Below are 23,515 nucleotides of genomic sequence, written 5' to 3' on the forward strand. Positions count from 1 at the left end.
GAGGTCACAACTACCGTCACACTTTCTGTCACACTATGGCAGTAGGCATACCGAGTAATGAAAACAATTTTTCATTCTGTCTAGGTCGAAGTAGTGTTGCCACCTGGCTCTTTTTGATTTACAGGCTACCACCATCAAAAATACGGGGTTTAGATTTGAAGAAATTTGAAATTTTGAAGTATTTGAAGAATATATATATAGGCGGTGTTTCTCTCTGAAATGCATGGAAAGCCTATTTAGATATTTCAGTTTATTTATAAGTTTTGTATTTTTTCTCTGTATGTTGCCGTATCTTGATTGGTGAACTGTGTTTGCAATGTGGTTTTAAATAAAAGATTTATTTATTTAAATAGCTTTTAAAAACTCTTAGTGTTGTAAAGCAAAATGTTATACATTTCATGCATACAATCTTCTCATTTCAACTTAAAATTACATTTAATTTGTAATTCCACCTTCACAGTATCAATACTATGGCCGTAGCCAGGAATCGATTGCGGGAGAGGTTTTATTAGGGCCGGAACTGAATCCTGTCATGAGGAAAAAAACATTCGCTCAACTTTATGGGCTAATTACCTGGTTAGTGGAATTTTGCCTTTCAATTTGACAGTGAGATAAAATACAACAATAAAAAAGCGCGAGCGCAGTGAGCGTAAGTGTTTTTGGTTCAATACAGAAAAAATTAAAATGAAAGGGAAACGAGTGTAGCCATAGCAAGATTTTATTTTTAAAGCTTCCTATCCATACTAATATTACGAATACGACAGTATATCTATTTGCCTATCTATTTGTTAACCTTTCACGGCCCATCTTCTTTACCAAAATTTTGGTACTTACTATTCAGAGGAAACTTGCATCCCAGACATTTTTTTTAGGCGGCTTTTTAGCCCGGAAAATCCCCCACGGAATTTTTAAAAATCTAAATTCATGCAAACGAAATTGCGGGGTTTACACCAAGTAATAGAAATTCAAAGCGCGAGTGAAGTGAGCGCGAAATGTTTGATATATTTCCAAAAAAAAATTGGTAAGCAAATGCAAGAAATAGTGTAAGTATTATTTTAGGCTTAGGTTTTTGACGGCTTCCCAGGCGCAGTCGCCATTTCGAAATTTCTGGTCTGGTGGGAGGCTTCGGTCATGGCTAGTTATATGGTTAGTATGGCCCTAACGGCCAAGAAATTAGACTGCATCATCACTTACCACTAGAAAAGATTAAAGTCACGGGCTAACTTGTATAAAAAAAGGCTTACATCCTCAAACCAAGCCCCGCCGCCTTGGCTACGACCATGATCAATATCGAGTGGGTTTCGGCTACGCATTGCCGCAAAAGGAAAATATTCTTTCTACTGGACATAACGTCAGTGTTTGATTTCGCCAGCCAGCTCCTGCTGAATTTGTAAAAAACCGGCCAAGTGCGAGTCAGACCCACGCACCGAGGGTTCCGTATTCGGGTATTTTTTCCGACATTTTACTCGAGAAATCAAAAACTGTTATGCATTAAAAAAATATGCATAAAAATAAATAAAAATCTGTTTTAGAATGAACAGGTAAAGCCCTTTCATATGATAACCCACTTGATATATGTAGTTATCTTACTTTGAAAATTGAAAATACTAATATTTGTTCATGAACACATGACAGACGGATAGAAGGACAGATGGACAGACGGACAGACGGAAAGACTGATAGACTGACAGACAACGAAGTGATCCTATAAGAGTTCTTTTTTGCTTTTGAGTTACGGAACCCTAAAAATATTTAGTTTTATTTGCCCCGTATTTTATTTTCATAATTACAGGTTTCTGTATCCTGAAATACGGGGTAACCAGTAAAATACGGGGCCTCTGGCAACCCTATTCGGAAAACACTGTCACATTCAAGTTAATGTCAAATATTTTGTTTTCAATTACAGAAAGCTGCATCAATCATTATTACAATATTTTCTTTGTTGTGATTGGCTGAATTTTTGAGTTTCAGCCAATAAACAGACTGTTTGCCAATTAAACGTCATAACAATATAAATGCCAGAAAGTTTAACCAAATAAAACAAACTTAATGAGAACCTAGTGAGAATGCAAACGGCACACAATTTATAATACATATTATGTTAGTCATATATAATAGATATTATAGTAGTCGTTCACTTTGGTAATAGTCAGATTGTCATCAGTAAAATTGATATTGGTCGATGTATCGTAAATTATTGTTTCGGTGACAAATATTTTTATTATCTATTTATCTTTGAACAGAATGGAATAGAATGAAATGGAATGGAATACAATGATAAATTTTTATTCCTGTAAACTTTTAGGTAAACTTCAAAGTGTTTTTGGATGGTCAGAAAAATTTACCACTGGTTCGGAATGCCGATCCTACGTTTTCTAGGGTTTCGTACCTCAAAATGAAAAACGGAACTCTTATAGGATCACTTTGTTGTCTATCTCTCTGTCTGTCGTGTGTGTCAAGAAAACCTCTAGGGTACTTCCGGTTGACTCAAAACCATGAAATTTGGCAGGTAACCTAACTGCGTAATTTTGGGTAGTTTTTTTAATCGATAAAGAAAGTTTGCGACATTGTTCAATAAAAAATTTGGATTCCAACTCCTCAACCCTGATGTTGCAGGGGACCTGACTACTAAAGCTAATGGGATTTAAAAAGTGTCGATTATTAATTGATATTGAAGGTATCTATACCAAGTAAACACTTTGTCGTTGACCTCAACCCTGATGCTGTAAGAAATTGCATTCCTAAATCCTGGTGATCCCTCGGGATTTGAAAAGGATCATCCGTTTAAATATTCTTACGTGATACAGAAACAAGTTGCATCCCGGGGACGGGCTATTACGGAGAGGCAACTTTTGTTCTGGGAAATGAAAGGATCGGGATTTTTAAAAACCTAAATCCACGCGAGCGAAGCTGCGGGCATTAGCTAGTTGTAAATATATTTAGAAGCTACTATAATATAATAGATAAGGTACTTATTTGCTTATATTTTTATTGTATGGCAGCGCGCGGTTTTAAATTATAAATTGCACGTCCTGTCCTTTTCTGTAATACATTTTTTTCTCAATATCTACCGCTTTATCTCATAGCAAGAGTCCGTAAGACATAATACAGTGAAAATAAGCAAAATATACAATTTTTGCAGTTTCCACGTCAGTACCTGTCGAATTTTTCTAACAGTGTAAGCAGCAGAGCTGAGTTTACCATCAAGTGTTGATATGTGGGTGTTCCATAGAAGCTTTGCATCTAACATTATACCGAGAAACACGGGGTTCTCCTTTATTTTCAACATATGATTATTTATCAATGAATTTATGTCATTTAAGGTCCTGGTATTGGGCAGTGTGAATTCAACACACTTAGATTTCTTTGCATTTGGAAGTAAATTGTTAGCAATAAATCAGAGAGTGACCTGTGATATGGCATTACATATAGTATACATTGTCAAAAATTATAATATTAAAGCTGTGCGTATTGCGTGAGGAATAGGTTGCAAGAGAGTTGCAACTTGCAGGGTTTGATGCATGCGCTATTGCCAGCAAACATGAGACATATTTTTATCTACAGGCAACGTCTACGCATAACGGTAGGTAACGCATACGTCTAACGCAAGTTGAAATGTACCAGTGTATTTAGTTAGACCTATCGACAAGTTTGGAGTTGGGTGCAGTCTAAATGTGGCCCGTGTGTTTAGACTGTCAGTTTCTGTCAGTTTCACGTGTCGTCCCCCGCACTTCACCACCCCGCTTGCACAAATCGAGACAGCACGAAATTTTCAAGATTTCTGGGTGTAATTTCTGGTTTTCGTAGTTCCCACATAATTATAACAATATAAAATATATAACGATAATTTTTTTACTACATAATATTCATTAAATTTTCTAGGTCTGTGGTTTTTCCAAATTTCATTAAATTGCTTCGTTGTCTAGAAAAACGAGCACAAAGTTGGGCCTTTTTTTAAAGAAAAATACAAATCTTTGAGCCCCTGTAATTTTAAAACTACATATTTTTAGAAAAATCTAAAATACCACAGACACAGATATTAGTTTCTAGACTATGTCTGCAAAATTTCATGGACTTTGGTTGCTTAATATTCAAATGAAATGGGAACTACGATTGTATGGAGTAAGTGACGGAGAGAGCTCTGTTAAAGACATTTGTTATATATGAACGGATTGCTACCTGGCAACTTTCCTCAGAAAGCTATTTTCTTTGTAAATACGGAATAATATCGATATAAAACTTACGTAAAAAGAATTAAGAATAGCAATGAGTTACAGTCCTATTTTGTAGTAACTAATTATAAGTAATTAGAAAGCAAAGAAATATTTCCATTCAGTAATCTCTTCAAAGTACACATAACACTAGACGTAAGCAAATAGTTTTTAGTCACTAATGATTTAAAAGGGGTCTCTCCGTCACTCGCTCCATACAAACGTAGTTCCAATTTCATTTGAATATAAAGCAACCAAAGTCCATGAAATTTTGCAGACATATTCTAGAAACTAATATCTATGCCTGTGGTTTTCCAGAATTCTGTTAAAATATTCGGTTTCAAAGTTACGCGGTCTCAAAAATTTACATACAAATCTTTAAGCCCCTACAATTTTAAAACTACATATTTTTAGAAAAATCTAAAACACCACAGGCACAGATACCTATTAGTTTCTAGAATATGTCTGCAAAATTTCATGAACTTTGGTTGCTTAATATTCAAATGAAATTGGAACTACGATTGTATGGAGTAAGTGACGGAGAGAGTCCTGTTAAAATACTCGATAATTTCATAAGTAACTGTGTCATGTTTTGTGTACAAACAAAGGTAGTTTTCCGTGAAGCTACTGTAAATATCTTGTTGGCAACCTAAATAATAAGTCCCTTAGTTTATCAGTTAGTACATCGTTAATTTAATAAATTAATTACAATGTCCCTGATATTGTCCAGTTCGGTTCACCACTAGTTGATAGTGGGACCTGTTGATATTGTAACTTTATTTAATTAATTTTATTATTAAAATTAAGTTTGCTACTTTTATTAATCTAAGTATCTAAGTGTATGAAAAAATAATTCTTAGATTTTAACTAAAAAGTGGAGTGTTATACTTCGACGATAACCGTGCGCGTTTTGTGATTGCGATGAATTGTATTGAAAGAATAATATTAGCTAGTAGTTCTATAGAAAGTTCATATGGCAAAAATTATGGTGCATCTACTTCTGAATGGACACCGCTGCTGGGGCGTCCCAAAAACATTCCCGAGGACTTGATATCTTGTAAGTAATCTCTTACTATATTGTAATTATTAGATATAACTAATGATTTACACGCAAAGCTTCCGCCAAAGATATTTCAAAATGAAGAGAGTTAAATCTTGATAACTGCCTACCTATTTACCTATCATGAGAAGGATGTAATCACTGCATTTTATATTATACATATCAAATGTTTTTTTTTTTAGATTTATATATTATTTTATTGCAGGATGCTAATTTAAGCAAGGACCATGGTAATACCTACCTACTGCCAAGATCTGCGTGTAAATAAACTAAACATAAAACATTTCTTGTATATGCCATACCTAATCAAATATTTGGACTGAATTTTGATCACAAAGCACTTATTTACACTTAAAACGGATCTTCGAACTGCTTACCTTTTGGAAATACGAATGATGTGAATCATAACGATTGAGATTTTTTCGCAGGTACATAAGGAAAGTCTGATATTTTTCCTTATTTTTCACAACTAGGTATTTATTCACATAAGTGGATTGAAAAACGTTTATTGTTGTTTACAGTTTTTCAGACTTTTATGTCCAGCGTAAATATTAAAAGCTGAACAATAGTTAATAGGTAAGTAGATAGCTGTAGGTACTTAACTGTTTTCCACTTTTTCATAATACCTAATTACTAATTAGGCACCAATTAGATAGGTAAAAGCTAAGTAAAAGTGTAAATTCCTAATAGAAATCAGCCGGACAAGTAAAATGTATGGATGGCTCCCTTCCTCTTCTAACATCAGACCTTGAAGGCTCCATTGATCACCTTGTCAACTCGTCAAGACAAACCAACGAATATACAGGGTGGAAAAAATTATGGGCCCTGGCAGGAAACTACGTTAAATCTGAAACATACTCTTATTTTAAAAAGAAACAAAACTGCATTCAAAGATTTTCTAAAACTCTTTGATTTGTGGAATAAAATAGAATTCATTCCACTAATCGAAGAATTCAATCCCACGGGATTTTTAAATTATAAGGTTATTTAAAAATCCCGTGAGATTGAATTCTAAAAATTCAATCCCACAGGATTTTTAAATAATTAGGTTATTTAAAAATCCCGTGGGACTGAATTCTTGAAACCCACGTGGACGAAGCCGCGAGCATCATCTAGTAGTACTTACATAAATCGATATCAGTAAGTAATTGCTATTTCTTAATCCTAATGGATTTGATCTTTAATGTTTACAACAACAATAAAAATAATGATACCTAACTGTATAAAATATAATTAACACAAGCGTTTATGCTAGTTTTGTTCTTCCTAAATGAAAGTTGCGATTGAATTTTATGTAAAACTTATGCTGTGCTTATTGAATTAATAATTTATAAGTAGTAGATCTTGTAGTAGATCTGTATTATTTACAAATCGACACACATATTTTTTTAGTCGGGAGGGTTATAGTGAGGAAATCTGTTGGTAGATTCCGGGCATGCTGCTCTACCATATTATACAATATACTCTGGGATTCTCGATTTCAGCCGCAGATGGCTAATTGAAAATTTTACACAACAGAGTAGGTACAAGAACTGAAACTCTGCTAAGTAGGTATCTTAAAGGTAAAAGGTTTTTAAAAAAATCTTTTTCTTGATGTATTTTTTTAATATATCCGCCATTATAGTGGATTTGTCATGCCGTCATAGCTTATGATTTGCTAAACCCTTTAGTCGAAACCTAGGACCCCTTTATAAAACTCGGGGCCCGATGCTGCAGTTGATAATCTATAAAGTCTAAACCTAAATAGGTTTGATAAACCTACTACTCTATCTTAGCTTCGTCGTAGCCGGATAGATAGGTACATAATAATAAAAGTTTTATAGAATGGAAACCTATCTGGACCTAGACCTACTAGATAAGTACTTCCACGTACTAATGTGTAGTAAACAAGTAGTAAAGAATGTACCTTACTAATAACTTATTCGAAATTATTTGTTTCAAGGAATTAACGTAAACAAGGTAGGGAGGTACCTACCTAACCTCCATGATGATATTATGACGCTGATGTGTACCTTTTAACTAAATACCAAGTAGATACATACTTACTAGCATGATATTGAGGAAAAGTAGGCCACGCAAAACTTCCACTGCACGGAGTAGGTACGACCCGTACTTGTATGTTTAAACTTTTCATTTATTTTCCAACCTAGAACACATACTTACCAGGTAGGTATATTGTTAGGATTCCGTACCCGAAAGGTGCCAACTGGATCTATTACCAAGCCTCCTCTGTACGCCCATCCATCCGTCTGTCAGCAGGTTAGGTGTATCTCATGAACCGTAATGGTTAGAGAAAATTGAAATTTTCCTACTATAGTGTTCTGTGGGGTATAACAACAAATAATAAAAATTAAAAAAAAATTAATGAAATATTAATAAAAAGTAAATAATATAAATTTCTTTGCGCAAAAATAAGCCAGTCCTTCTGTTACTAGATGACGCTAACCGAAATGTATCGTCAATTTTTTTAGCATTAAGACTCCATAGCCTCAGGATCTCTAACTAAGTTAAAAACGATAAAGAAGATTTTTTCATACAGATAGGTAACCTAATCGAAAAGTTAAAGGTTAAACAAGCAAATTTTAACGAGTCTGATAACAATAATTAACTTGGGCCAAGTTGTAGATAGAACAAGTAAATCGCTATGTAAATGTTAATAATTGCTAATCAATGCAATTTCATAATGGTACCGGTAGCTTGAGATAAAATGACAACTGAAAGTTTCTAAGACCTTTCCTATGGAAATATACAAGAATGACATAATCTCACAGATTGTATCAAAATTGGTCTAAGATTATGATCGATTAGTATTGCTTTTTGTCTTTTAAACTTACGAGTTAATATGAGTTCCGGTGATGTATGGCAGTTCCGCATATGATAGTAGGGTAGAGCCTAAAGTAATAATAAAATTACAACATGATGCCCCCGACTTTGTCCGCGTGAATTTAGGTTAAAAATCCCGTGGGAACTATGCGATTTCCCGGGAAAAAAGTAACTTACTATCCGGCCCGGTATGCAAGCTATCTCTATACCTTACCATCAAAATGGGTTAAACGGATGGTCCGTGAAAATAAAGCAGGCAGACAGACACACTTATGATTGGTATAGGTTTTATATTAAAGTTTATTAAAGGACTCTGCACACATTCACCACAATATCGCCCTAATATTATTAGTCTGCATGATTATTTAGATTGAAAGTCTAGTCAAAATTATTATGATTTTGGTGGGCATCCATTTATTTCCCTTTAGATTCTGAATACTTTCACCGTATGCATATACATGAATTTTCGTTGAAAAGATCAAAAAATGAAGATGCTAATAAGTATACTAAGTATACTTACATATAATAATAATTATTTAGTAAGTACACAATGCCTTGTTAGGTATTTTATTACTATGTTGCATTTTATTTAGCTAAATCGGTACCCTTGAAGACAATGAGTTCACGTGCAAGTAAAATGCATATTTTTCTACAAATCATTTATTAGAAAAAAATCCTGACAAAAGGATCAGTATAAAATAATCGTGGCCTCCTTTTTGCAATTTTATGCAGACCATGGCGAGGGACGACGGTTTTCTTATTTAATTTAATAATTTTAGAACACGGAAAAATTCGTTTTTCACTTGGAATCGCAGGTACAATAACTGGATAGGTAATAGGTCTTAACTATTGTCAGGCAAGTTATTGTGTTTTTATATTTTAGTGTTCTTTTGTGAGCTGCATTCAAGTTGTGCACATTAAACTGCATAATAGATTAGCAGCTTGTACTCACAATGTAACAATATTTTGTTCATCTTCATGGTCCATGGTAACGTTAGATTTAGAACATTAAGTTATGCAACTTATTGCCTTAGGAATCCCAACCAATTTGTAAAAAAAAAATCATTTCCTACAATTTGGACGAAATATTTTGCATCATTTTTTCAAAATTAAATTTTTAGTTAAAAGCCCTAAAACAATATCTATACGTAGTAGGTACTTACGAGTACCAACTAGCTTTAAAAAGATCACTACAGTTTCTAGAGTTGATTCTATCTACCTAGTTATAAGAACCTACCTACTTATTGTAAAAGAATGTAAAAACAATTATTGACTTATTTACTTTCGTAATCATATATTTTCATATGCAGTAAGTCAAATAACGTCTTAGGTAAAGTTCATCAAGTTGTCACAGCGAGCGATACTTACTTGGCAATTATACATTGGATCACATCTCGGAAAATTACAGCCTAGTCGTCAAGAACCTGTCCTACTGGTAAGCAGTAAAGTAGCCAGACAGTCTGCCGCGCCTAGTGATTATGGAAATCTTAACTAGGAGAACCATTAATTGCCTAGGTAAAAACGGGAACCATAACATATAACGTGATTGCTCTGTTTTAATGGCTTGCGTGAAATTGGAATTTTTGTACTCGTCTAATCGTCTCATCAGCTACTGTTACCTATTGGACCTAGTCCACAAGACAATGGCGTTTCTCTGTATTGTCAGGCTTAGCCGTTGAGCTAAGCTAAATAAGCGCCAGCTCTTGAGTTTCAGGACCTGAACGAGAGCTGGCGTTTTCCGGTCTCAGGTCACAGGATACATTGGATATTAGTTAACACCCGCGACTTCGTCCGCGTGGATTTAGGTTTATCAAAATCCCGTAGGAACTCTTTGATTTTTCCGGGATACAAAGTAGCCTATGTGTTAATCCAGGGTATAATCTATCCCCATTCAGAATTCCAGCCAAATCCGTTTAGCAGTTCAAACTTCTTGCCTTTATAATTTAAATATTAGTGTGAAGTGTGATTAGTGTGATATGTTATACCTAAGTTATGTCGAAACTTGCCATATATCTACCTAAGTAGGCACACAGTTTCAAAGTAGCCATATAGTCTGCCGCACCTCGTCATTAAGGCGATCGCTGATAACAGCAGCAAGGCATACGGTCTACGCCGCATGAGGCGCACGCACGGAATACAATGCAAATATTTTGGCCGCGGGAGGTTATAGAATTAAGTAATTAAGTATGTTCCTGTACGTGTACTTATATGTTAATTAATCAGTTTTCTTATCTTGTCAAAATACCCATTAAATTTTAAAAATAGGCCAAGTGCAAGTCGGGCCTCGCTCTTTTAGGGTTCCGTACATAATTATTTTGGGTGTATGAAATATTCTATTTAAGATAAAGCATAAAAGAGCGAGCATAATAAAACAAAATTAGAAATCCAAGTGTGAAGCTCGCCCGACTTCATACCTGGGTATATTACACGTGTAGCTAAACAAAAATTATTTTTAACTTTTTAGTGTTTATGGTTTTTGAAGTCGGTTTTATTTTTCTTTTGAATTTTTTTTTATTTCACAATCTTTAGTGGCCCCACTGTACTATAATATGCTATGTCTAGTAAAAACCCTACTGTTTACTAAGCTATTACACTGATCGCGAGCAATTTGCTCTTATCCATTGAGGAGTTCTGTTCTCCATCTCCGTAGATATTCATCAGATCTTCACCAAAATATGGGACCACCTGCACAATATAACCCTTTGAAACAAAAAAAAAGAATCCAAATCGGTCCAGGGGTCTTTGAATAATCGGGGAACATACATTAAAAAAAAAAGATTCCGATGTATTGAGAACCTCCTCCTTTTTTCGAAGTCGGTTAAAAAGTGTCGCGTCTGCCGCGTACGGTTCCAATGACTTGGCTCTATAAAATGTGCGATCACCTTTATATGCAACCGGTAGTAGAACTAGATATTATAGTAATTGGGTGTCTACCAATTACCTACGTACCTTTTTTATTGCTGACAGGCTTGTACTAGACTGCGATCTCACTTGATACTTACTTGATAGATAAATAGATAGAGAGATAGATAGTCAAGATGGAATGTAGTATGTAGGTACTAACTTGTTGCAGGTAATGGCAGCTTACACTTGCTACTTGCTACAAGATGAAAACATTGAACCGATTTCGATAGTAATAAATTATTATGATTGTTATCGATAAGTTGTTAAGTGTAAGGCGCAACGCCCACTGGCAGAGAGGAATGACGTCGTGGTTAAAACTTTAAGTAAGGGACTTTCCAGCGCGCGATCTTTAAAAGCCTGATAGGCTTTGAGGCTCGGCCGCGTGGGTCTTGCGGAGTGTGGGCGCGTCCTAGCGGCTCCTCGTGAGGCGTGCGGGCCGTATAGCTGTAGTAGGCAAGAAATATTGAACATCGACCTTTAGAAAGAGTTTTTGGCTTCGTAGAGCGTTGTCTCTGTCACTCATTCCTATGTGACGTTTTGTCGGTCTCAACGACAGAGACAAGGTTTTATGAAACCGCTATCTCTTTCTAAAGGTCGATGTACTCATACAATGCAGGGTACCACAGGATACTGTAACCGTACACACGTGTGAGAAGCCAGCTGATGAGACGCCGCATGGTGCGCCGCGCCTGTACTATACTCTATCCACGGAAAGAAGTTGGTATAACGCTCTCTCTGTTACGTTATCCTATACAAATGATAGAGACAAAAAACTTAATCAAAAAACATTCGAAATTAAGTTCTAAATGGTTTACCACAAAACATTTGAAATTCAATAAAAACATAGTTTCGATTGTGATTGGTTGATGACTCAAAATGGTAAATCATAGGTTTCTGAGAGGCTTTACTCGCTGTAGAGAATATATTTTTCATGATTTGTCATTATTTGCATTTATGCTGGTACTAATAAATGGAATTATGTTGTAATTAGGTAGTACGGTCTACCTATCTAAAGTTATCATTCGAAGTCTATAGGTTAGTTCGAATGTAGGTTAACATTGATAACATACGACTGAACTGTTACTAGATACTTAGGAATAAGGTATATCATCAATAATAATCATATAGATATAGGTAGTAGTTTTATTGTGCTCATTTAACAAAGTGCTACCTAATATTATTATGATAATTTTATTCAAGTAGTTGAATATCAAAATAAAGACAGCGCCGCGGTTCCGATGCACTATGCCGGTGTGCATTGCGCCTAACTCCTTGGAGTTTTTACTTACGGAGGACCGACCGTCAATTGTCAATAATTACCTATTTCGTCACCTGTTTGTTACTTTCTATTAAAAGTTGAAACAGACATTAAGAATAATGTAATCTCATATAAGCAGGAATGCTAAACGACTAAGACTAATCGGTTCGTTCTAAATACTTGAAATTCATCGATGTGCTGGGCGTAACGAGAATGTTTCTCATTGACAGTTGACTAACCCTAAACGGAACTAGATACCGAGTTTGGAGTGAATTACGTTTAGAGATTAACCCAATTTTTTACACGTGACAAGCCTATGCAGTTTTTGCATGTTTTTCATTATGTTTTTGTATACTTACATCGATGGTCCTACGTGAAACAAATTCATTTCAGTTTCTGACGAAGCACTATACACATAACGTTATGGAGATTTTTAGGGTTCCGTACGTCAAAATGAAAAACGGAACCATTATAGGATCACTTTGTTGTCTGTCTGTCTTTCTGTCCGTCCGTCCGTCCGTCGTGTCTGTCAAGAAAACCTATAGGGTATTTCCCGCTGACCTAGAATCACAAGCACAAGTAAAGGAATAAATCTGAAAACCGTAAATTTGTTTTTACATAATTAAAAATAATTAAAATGTCGCACACCCAGAACAACACTGTATTATGTCGAAAAATCTCAAAATCGACTTGTAAATATAATTGAATAGCCGAAAATTTGCCGCGTATACCACGAAGACAGGCGTATTTATATTTACAAAAATGTCCAACAGATGGCACGCTAACTCTCTATTGGTGAAGACGCGCAGCCAGAGTCTTACCGCGAACACAAAACTATTTCGAGTTGCAACTTGTCCGTCTAGGGAACAGCACGCAGATCCTTTACGCAACAGTGAATTATTTTGTGATAATACGGTGTTGTTGAATGTGTTATAAAAAATACTCCGAATCATTTAGTTTTAATTCAGTGTTGGTGATTGTGCTTATACAACGTGTTTGATACTATTTCGAAATAGTACTCTGTTGTTGACGAAGGTATGTTAGATTTTTTGTATTATTTCAAAATGGTTCTGTATTGTTCGCAAAAGGTGAAAATCAGTTAAATAATGCACTATTGATGGTAGATATAAATTATGCTCTAATTTTGTTAAAAAATCATTATAAATATTTTTTTATACTTATGATTGTTACTTACATTGTAAATTAAAAGAAATATATTTACAATTTGTGTTATTCTTTATTTACAAAAAGATTAATAATTTTGTTTGAGATAATGCACTATTGTTGAATTAATTAAATTTGTTATTGTTATTTGGCAAATGATGAGAGGTCGTGGTCTCCTGTTACTTAAAATGGCAATGGAAGCAACTACAGAAGAAACCGGACCTGTTCAACAAAGCAGCGTGGAAAAGGATATCGAAAATACAACCGTTGCCGCATCAACCGATGAGACGTCAGCGAAGGCAGCATCAGCCGATAAAGCATCAGATAGGGAGGTACCCGTTTCTATTTTATCTGATCATAGCGATGAAGAAGATTTTATAGATGATTCGGACACGGATCCTACTTTTGTAGTACCTGTTAAAGAAATATCTCGGCCTCTTGTAATCCCTAGGAGATCCCTCTTCTTCTTCCTCGAGCTCCTCGTCAGACTCAAGCTCATCATCGTCAAGCTCCAGCAGCTCAAGTAGTTCATCTGATAATGAATCCAATAGACCGGGTCCATCTACAGCAAATATTCAAGGGAATTCCAATGCTACTCCGACAAACGCACCCTCAACTTTTTCTGCCAGTGACACCATTTGCTCCATCAGTGAGCTACCCCAAGATAAGTAGAAAGAGAATACGAAACCCTGCTGGCTGGAAGTCCAAGATTGCTAAGGCATTACGGAATACAGGAAAAGAGTATGTTTCTTTAACAAATCCTGCAAAACTGATCGCTGGGCGTCAAATCCGTCCACCTTGTGGCGACAAATGCAGGTTGAATTGTAAAACTAAAATAGATGAGATGGTAAGACAAGACATTTTCAAACAGTTTTGGCAGCTGGGTGAATTGGAGAGGCAAAGAGAATTCATAGTAAGGCATACACAAGAAATCAAACCGAAATATAGGTACATCACTTCTCAAAAATTGAGGGCTTTGAATTCGTCTTACTATCTTGAAAAAGATAACACAGGATTAGGGTATGTAAAGAGTTTTTTAGGGCTACGCTGAGCATTTGTGACAGGTATATTAAGACGGCCCTTTCAAAGAAAACAGATGGTGGTTTTATGGAATCTGATGCACGTGGGAAGCATGGTAATCACCGCAAAATAGACTCTGAAATAAAAAATAGTGTGACTGATTTCATAAATTTTGTTTTGTTCATAAAATTTTAAACAGTTTTTATTTTATGTAACTGTTGTTTATTTATTTTTAATTTATAACAGTTTGTGTTACTTATGATTGTTTTGTATCCAACCAACTTTGCCATTAATATTTCTTATTTTTTGATTAACAGAAGATTATTGAAGATTTTTTTTTTGGTTTTTTTTTGTGATTTACATGTTATAAGGGTCCAAAACGAGTACTAGTTTATGTTCAAAATATAAGTACCTACTGATTTTAGTAAAATATTGTCTTTTATTTCATTATTAATTGGTATATTCCTAAAAACAAAACAAATGGTTCGTTATTGTTTATTGAATTTCAATAAATAAACAGTAGAATAATAGTGCATTATTTCAGAATCAATCAGTAAAAAGGACGTAACTCAAAATAATTTTGTTTTATTTCGCTCAGTCATTCCACAACAGTGAATTAAGTCAAAAAATGCATTATTTTGCATTATTAATGCGTTTACAATCAACTGAACTTGATAATGCTGATACGCATTGGATTCCTTACATGCAATGTGCAGGACATTCGCAATAACTGTCACATAACATGAGATAACGGTTTTTCGTCGATTCTGAAAAATGAGCTATTTAGACTTAGTGCAGTGTTGTTCTGGGTGTGCGATGTGTTAAAAAAATAATTTTCAAAGTAAGATAACTATAGCAAATGGGGCATCATGTATGAAAGGGCTTTATGTATACATTCTAAAACTGATTATTATTTATTTTTATGCATAATAGTTTTTGATTTGTCGAAAAAAATACCAGAGTACGGAACCCTCGGTGCGCGAGTCCGAGTCGTACTTGGCCGGTTTTTCAAGAGAAGATTTTTTTTTTTGTAAAAGCTTATAACTACCGGTCTTTACTTACTTATTTGGCCGGTTCACTAATATTTATTTTGTAGGCACTTAATGGCTTCCCAAAATATTATGTTCAGATTATTTATTTAAGACAGGACGTAATGAATTGTGAGAAAATTCGAACCTATAACTAAGTGCTAACGAATTCGCAGTATTTAGCAAGGTCAAGACACGATACCATTTTACAACAGACAGAAAATGTTATTTATGGAAAAAAATATCCTAATTTGCACAATCAATCTCTTGTACAAATAAGATCTTTACGAGACCTTATTTTCTAGGAAGTACCTCCTAGAAATTAAATTTTCAGATTACCGACGGTAATTTTTTTCCATAAATAGGTACCTACTTTAACATTTTCTTTCATTTTATTAAAAAAATTGAAAAGATTCTTGGAAAATAAATACTAACTTAGTAAAAAATTCTAAAAGGTCCATTACTGGGTAGGTGGCTGCTCTTAGAATTAGAAGGGCTAAGCCTTTCTCATTCTGAGAGGACACCCATGTACTTGGCCAGCATGGTAGACTATGACCTAAGCTTTTGGTCATAGTGTCCCAGCTGGTCAAGTACCGATTATCTTATTTCTACGAATCAGTAAATAGGTACAGATACATCTACCTAATATTATGTATTTATCATTGGCGAACTGTCAATAGAAGGATTTAGCAATAAAATGTATTTTTTATTTTTCAAGGAATATTCCTTATAAACAGTAGGTATAATAAAACATGCCAATAAAATTGGCTGCGGATATGACTGTTATCAATAACATGTGTAAATTAAAAATTTATAACACCCCCGACGATCCAAAGTATTTGAGTTTTCCAAAACATCATTTTCAAATAAATAATTATGTATTTAGCCAACGTCCATCTTGACAGCTTGACATTTGTCTATTGACATAGGTAATATTATGAACCTAACGGTTATCTAACCTTCTTTTCTACAAGAAAACTAGAAAAGAGCTGATAACTCTTAAACGGCTGAACCAATTTTTTTAGATTATAGCTAAGAACACTCTCGATCAAGCCACCTTTCAAACAAAAAAAACTAAATTAAAATCGGTTCATTCGTTTAGGCGCTACGATGCCACAGACAGATACACAGATACACAAATACACACAGATACTTTTCTTGTAGAAAAGAAGGTTAGATAACCGTTAGGTTCATAATATTATGTCTATTGACAAATGTCAAGCTGTCAACATGGACGTTGCCTACATACATAATTATTTATTTGAAAATGATGTGGAAAACTCAGATACTTTGGATCGTAGGCGCGGAATAGTCCAAGGAAATCGGTTCAGCCGTTTGAAAGTTATCAGGTCTTTTCGGTCTTTTCTAGTTACTGTAACCTTCACTTGTCGGGGGTGTTATAAATTTTTAATTTACACTTGTTACTGCCTTCAATTGATTACTGAAACTGAAAAAGAACTGAAATAGATTATTATTATTTTATTAACCCCCGACCCAAAAAGAGGGGTGTTATAAGTTTGACGTGTGTATCTGTTTGTGGCATCGTAGCTCCTAAACTAATTAATGAACCGATTTTAATTTGGTTTTTTTTTTGTTTGTTAGGTGGCTTGATCGAGAGAGTTCTTAGCTATAATCCAACAAAATTGGTTCAGCCGTTTGAAAGTTATCAGCTCTTTTCTAGCTATTGTAACCTTCAGTTGTCGGGGGTGTTATAAATTTTTAATTTACACATGTAAAAAAATTTACAAGTCCCATGCAAACAACGATCTCTAACTCGATAACCTTGATTTAAAAACCGAATTTAAGAAAAGAGGACATTGAACTTATGACTTGACTAGTATTTAGTATACCTGCATTAACGTGCTTTTATCTGTACTTCTTATTTTTTTTAAATAACTTCATTTCCTCAAAAGGGCAAAATAAACGTCGTTTAGAACGCCAGACATTCGTCCTTCCACTATAAGTAACGATTTCCTGAGTCAAAACGTGTCTATTAAACCCATGAATGAACATTGAAATTGACACAAAAAAGCTTAGACGAAACTAATTTGACGGGAGTAAATATTATTAGGCACCTTTTCTGTAGAGCACATTAAATATTATCTTGCTTGCGATTGGTCCGCAATCTCTACATAAGCTCAATATCCTTCCTTATTCTTTTATAGGAATCCTTACGTTTTAACGGATTTAAGGAGCGGGCTGTTCCTCAAGAGATCAAAGCCCTGAAGTTTTGACTTTTCATTGCTTCTTGTATTTCTTCCAGCTACCCTGGGAGAAGATGATGGTTTGCCGTGGCACAGGCTGTCTAGCCTCAAAGAAATATTCGTAAGATCTTTTACCCTCAAACCCAATGGGCATCTCTCAAGCGAGGCACCATCGCACTTTCTTTAGAATTCCCGAAGCCCATCAGCATAAAGCTTTATACTGAGGGGCTTCGGGAATTCTCGCTAAACTTTAGCGAGAAGAATGAGATCTCTAGGTAAGGTAGGTATAATTAGATAGGTAAGTATTACATTTTACCCTTACACTTACAAACATAAACATAAATTGGCGATATTTTCTCAATAGTATTGTTCTTTTACATCCACAAGGGGTCATTTCCATTTGACAATAAAAGAAATAAAAGAATAAGTAAAGTATTTAAGTAAGTTATTCGTATTTTGCTTTTATCGAATTTAACAATAATATTTAGTCATTTACATAACAAATAATAAATGCCACCCGTCCGATTCACCGTTTACCTGATCACAGACGATAATAAACGAGTGGAATATTACCCACATGACCGAAAATCCGACTTCCAAAACCTACAAACTACGCAAACTACAAAGTAAAAAAAAAAATTTTGTATCTGCAATGTTGAAGTCGGGCGAGCTTCGCGCTTTGATTTATTAGTTTCTTTTATTACAAGTGTAAATTAAAAATTTATAACACCCCCGACAAGTGAAGGTTACAGTAACTAGAAAAGAGCTGATAACTTTCAAACGGCTGAACCGATTTTCTTGGATTATAGCTAAGAACACTCTCGATCAAGCCACCTTTCAAACAAAAAAACTAAATTAAAATCGTTTCATTAGTTTAGGAGCTACGATGCCACAACCAGATACACAGATACACACGTCAAACTTATAACATCCCTCTTTTTGGGTCGGGGGTTAAAATCACCCAGCTTCATACACCCGTATGTTTCAATTTCTCCATATTTTCTTATTCTGTAATTTGTCCATAAATAGCTCAATTTAGTAGCAAAGTACTGTAATTATGTTCAAAGTGTAAATGAAGTATTTGTCTGTCCGTATATTATACCTTTGCACAGAGATACAGTTTACATTCTGGAGACGCACATCACACTAATATTATAAAGGCGAAAGTTTGTATGTGTGTGTGTGTGTGTGTGTGTGTGTGTGTATGTTTGTTACTCCTTCACGCAAAAACTACTGGACGAATTTGGCTGAAAATTGGAATGGAGATAGATAATATCCAGGATTAGCACATAGGCTACTTTTTATCCCGGAAAATCAAAGAGTTCCCACGGGGTTTCTAAAAACCTAAATCCACGCGGACGAAGTCGCGGGCATCATCTAGTAAGTCATAAACTAAGTAGGTAGGTACATGTTACTGCGGAAAGGGTTCAGAATCTATAACTATTAATAACCAATAAGAGGTAGGTACCTATTAATTGATCGAATAAAAGGTGGACTAACCATTAGTCTACGTTAAATTAATTTTCGATTGAGTAAGGGTTAATTTGTTTTGACCAGGGGTACTCAGATCAGTCTATTAAATTTAAATTAATTTCATATTTAACTAGCCGATGCCCGCGACTTCGCCCGCGTGGATTTAGGTTTTTCGAAATCCCGCGGGAACTCTTTGATTTTCCGGGATAAATAGTAGCCTATGTGCTAATCCAGAATATTATCTATCTCCGTTTCAAATTTCAGCCAAATCCGTGCAGTAGTTTTTGCGTGAAGGAGTAACAAACATACACACACACACACACACACACATACAAACTTTCGCCTTTATAATATTAGTGTGATTGGAATGCCCACAAATCTACAGCGAGCAAACGAGCAGTCGGTTTACGTGATGTAAACTGCCACCGCCGCCCACGAACATTTGCAATCCCTGAGGAGCCGCCGTGACAAGTAACCCATTGTTGCCAGCTTTTCAGAAATTTGTTGAGCCACCCCTTGAATAACTCCATGTTGAAATCTAAAGAAACTCGCCGAAGGGAGTTGGTTTCACAATTTGAATACGCGTGGCAAAAAATCTACCATAACCATATTATGTCAATGAGCAACGACTGTTGGAAGTACACCAGACATTTAGGTATTGAGGACGAAATTACTTTCAAAGATGTGCGGTGCAGTAATAGAAAAGGAACGGTGGAGTCAAACAACTTCTCAGAATATTCCCTGAACCCCTAACGCCCTCTTTATGTCTCCCGTCTTTCTCCGTTTCTTATGAGCTAAAGTTACTTAATCATTTGCTTTTTTCTAAAGACTCAATATTTTCTGCGTAACAGATTTTTAACGTAGGTTCTATGACCTTACCTGTGGTCATCTTAGGGTTCACACGTAATAATATGTACTTACTTACACCTACTTGGTTTTAGTTAGTCCAATGTAGTCTTAGTAACCTACTAGACGTAGTTCGACAGCTGTCACACAAATCAAAACTGCATAGTGGTGCTAAATCATATTTTGAACAACTCTCTAATCTAATCTAAACTAATCGTGCATTTACTAGTAAGTAAATTAAATAAGCGATAGGTGACTAAAAGTCGGAAGTTATCTTTTGAATGATTTAATCAGGTTAGTAGATACCTATAGATATGTGTTGAAGTCCCATGGCTCCAAAATTCCACTTCCAGGGCGATTTCCATGCAGCACCATTCTAGGACTTGCGAATCTCTCTCTATTATGATATTAGTAACTAGCTGTACCCGCGACTTCGTTCGCGTGGAATAGTGACTTTTCGGGCAGCATATACTCTGTACGTTAAAAATGTTCGCCGTGATTCTTTAAATTGACATAACTTTTTTATTTATGAACCGATTGACATGAAATAAACACTAAATGTTAAGTGAAGCTTACTATAATATAGTAGTGAAAACCGTATCTAAATGGAATAAGCCGTTTCTGATATTAGCGTGCACAAACACACAGACAAACAGACAAACAGACAAAAAAAAAATTAATTACAATTTCGGGTTCGGCATCGATATAATAACAACCCCTGCTACTTTTTTTTTATATATTTCCATTCTACAGACACCACTTTTCTACAATATTATTATATGTATAGATGTATATGTATAGATGTATAGATTAGAGCGGAATTTTTGACTCCAAGTTCCACCTATCTTCGGGGTCGTGACTTTAGACAGAACAAACGCACAGAAGTTGGTTTTGCAAGTCCAGTTTCCTCTTTTTCTTTAAATAGATAAGAATTTATAGCTAAACTAAACGTATAAGTGATTCAGAACCAGTAGTCTTTCATTCTGAAACTGTCCTTCCTTGTGGATTAAGGAAATGTTATGATTTTATGCGGGAAAATGAACAATTTGAGGATGTTCAGGGTAAATAAAGAAAACGCATCATACAAAAAAGTGCATTTTTAATAGCATTTAATAGCATAGCAATAGCATTTTTTAATAACAATAAGTTCCAATGTAACAATAGGTTAGCGTCGATCATACGACGGACCTGGTGACGACCTCTCAATAATATACGCTCCAGCAAATCTGAAAATAATGAAACCGGTTATACAAAAATCTTGGTAGGTAGGTAACTATGAATTTTTGACGAAGAAAAGTATAAAGCACAGAAGTAAACAAGCGCTAACGTAGAAACTATCAAGGCTATGCAGGGGCTTTTCAGCATACTAGAAAAGAGCTGATAACTTTCAAACGGCTGAACCGATTTTCTTGGATTATAGCTGAGAACCTAAATTAAAATCGGTTTATTAGTTTAGGAGCTACGATGCCACAGATACACACGTCAAACTTATAACACCCCTCTTTTTTGGGTCGGGGGTTTAAAAATAGTTTCTTTGCTGTCAAAAAAAGTAGTTCTGCATGTTAAACTTGACCGTCGTGTTACAAATAAAACTGGTTCCATTAATAACCGCCCCGGAAGTGTGTCAGTGACATAACAATCATATAAGTTTGTATTTATTGCAATGTAATGTTTAATTTAGGTACTTATATGATTTTCGCAGTCTGCATGTGTATTAGGTATAAGTTATAACCAAGGAGTTTGTGGAGTGAAAGAAGAACTGGACGCTATGACGCTCACTCTCTCCAGAGAAGAAGAAGAAGCAGAAGAAGAAGAAGATGGAGACGTTCACCTTTTACCGCTTGAGTTATCAGGTGCAAACCTGTACCGGTTCAACACCGGGGCGTCCCAGTTGCATCCGATGTAGGATCTTAAACCTACATCATTCATGACGCGGACTGTGCCGCTGAGGTTTTATTAGGGTTCCGTACCCAAAGCGTAAAAACGGAGCCCTATTAATGTCACTCTGCTCTCTGTCAGTCCGAAAGCATGTCACAGGTCTCTAGCTTGTAGACTAAATGAGTTTCAAACCTAAAAACCTGAAATTTTGGTATTTGGTGTAGAACGTTGACCCAAAACCAAATATTGAATTAAAAATTCAGTTAAATTATTTTCGACGAGGGCCCCCTCGAAAATAATTTAATTGAATTATTTTCGAGGGGGCGATTTTCCCATACGATATGAAAAAGGAGCTGAAAAAATATTTTTTCTTACCCTAGCATGTGAGGTATCATTGTATAGAGCCCTTTGAGTAGAGTACGAATATATTTTTGATTTTTTTTAAATCTTAAAAACAAGGAAATGAGGGACCGTGAAAGTTGTCAGTTTTAGAACATGGTTTATCGCAATGTTCTAGCTCGGAAAATAAATAATGTTTCATACACCCAAAATACGATGTTCATAATTATGTACGGAACGCTAAACAAGCGAGGCCCGACTCGCACTTGACGGTTTTAGCCTGTGCCGTGTATCCTGGCGATCAGTGAGTCCCAGATACTCGCTTTCTACAAGGATGATGGGTGGTGCGGATTTTTGTAGAGACGGGTTTTAATTTGGAACTTTATCTAGTTAAAACGAAGTCGTTTAAAATGTTATCCCGGTAATTGATGCAGTCTGAGAATGCAGGCAGGCTATATAGAGGCGAGTAGAGCGCGCGGCCGCTTGATTCAAAGCCTGCGCCGCGCCGCTTAAACTCGCGCGTTCGATGCGGGCGCGCATTTCGCTAACTTTTATAGTTTACGTTTTTACGATCGAAACAGATGAAAAGTTGATGTAAATGAAAGCTTGTGATTTTTGTACGTAAATTCGTAAATAAATATAGGACATTATAAATATTGTTGTTGAGAACTTTACAGACTTTTAGTGATTTTCATTTGGTGGTGAACAATATTGTTTTTCAAAATGTTGACCGGCTGGCAGTTAATTTTATCGAAATGTGAGTACTTAAGTGAATTTTTAGCACGAGATATTATGCGGAGTGATTTTTGCTAGACGTTTTTAGGGTTTGGGCCGGCACCAACGGAGTCCTTATCCAGTGAAAAATGAATAGAAGGGAATGCCGCATGATAGGCATCAGGGTTGCTGCTGCTACGTAAAAAGCTGCAGTACCAAGAGTTTCACCTGGTGATGGATCCAAGCAGTTTAGTGGGTCACAAATATTGTTAATGTGCATATATTACTTGGATTAAACGGTTGTTTATCCATCCATACTTAATATAATATTATAAATTATGAAATGTCTCTGTCTGTCTGTCTGTTAGCTTTTCACAGCCCAACAGTTTAACCGATTTTGATGTTTGGTACAGAGTTAGCTTACATCCCGGGGAAGGACATAGGCTACTTTTAATCCTGGAAAATCAAAGATTTCCCACGAAATATTTAAAGGCCCATCCGTTTAACCGATTTATGTGAAATTTGGTACTAAGGTAGCTTGCATCCCGGAAACTGACATAGGCAACTTTTTATCTCGGAAAATCAAAGAGTTC

General features: G+C 35.4%; 1 protein-coding gene across 2 annotated transcripts in view; it reads left to right on the top strand.

Annotated features, from left to right (window-relative positions):
- The first annotated feature begins 4,795 nt into the window (after positions 1-4,795).
- The window catches only part of LOC123871745 (putative inorganic phosphate cotransporter), a 51,588-nt gene continuing 32,868 nt past the window's right edge, over positions 4,796-23,515 (top strand). Inside the window, exon 1 of one of the 2 annotated variants that reach the window (XM_045915684.1) lies at positions 4,796-5,268. In XM_045915684.1, coding sequence (XP_045771640.1) covers positions 5,133-5,268 — 136 coding nt within the window. In that variant the 5' untranslated portion in view covers positions 4,796-5,132. Of the gene's footprint in view, positions 5,269-22,711; positions 22,966-23,515 lie in introns of those variants that run through there. The other variant, XM_045915685.1, reaches the window with a different exon arrangement.

Source organism: Maniola jurtina, chromosome 14 (assembly GCF_905333055.1).
Source record: "Maniola jurtina chromosome 14, ilManJurt1.1, whole genome shotgun sequence".
In the NCBI taxonomy this organism is placed as follows: Eukaryota; Metazoa; Arthropoda; class Insecta; order Lepidoptera; family Nymphalidae; genus Maniola; species Maniola jurtina.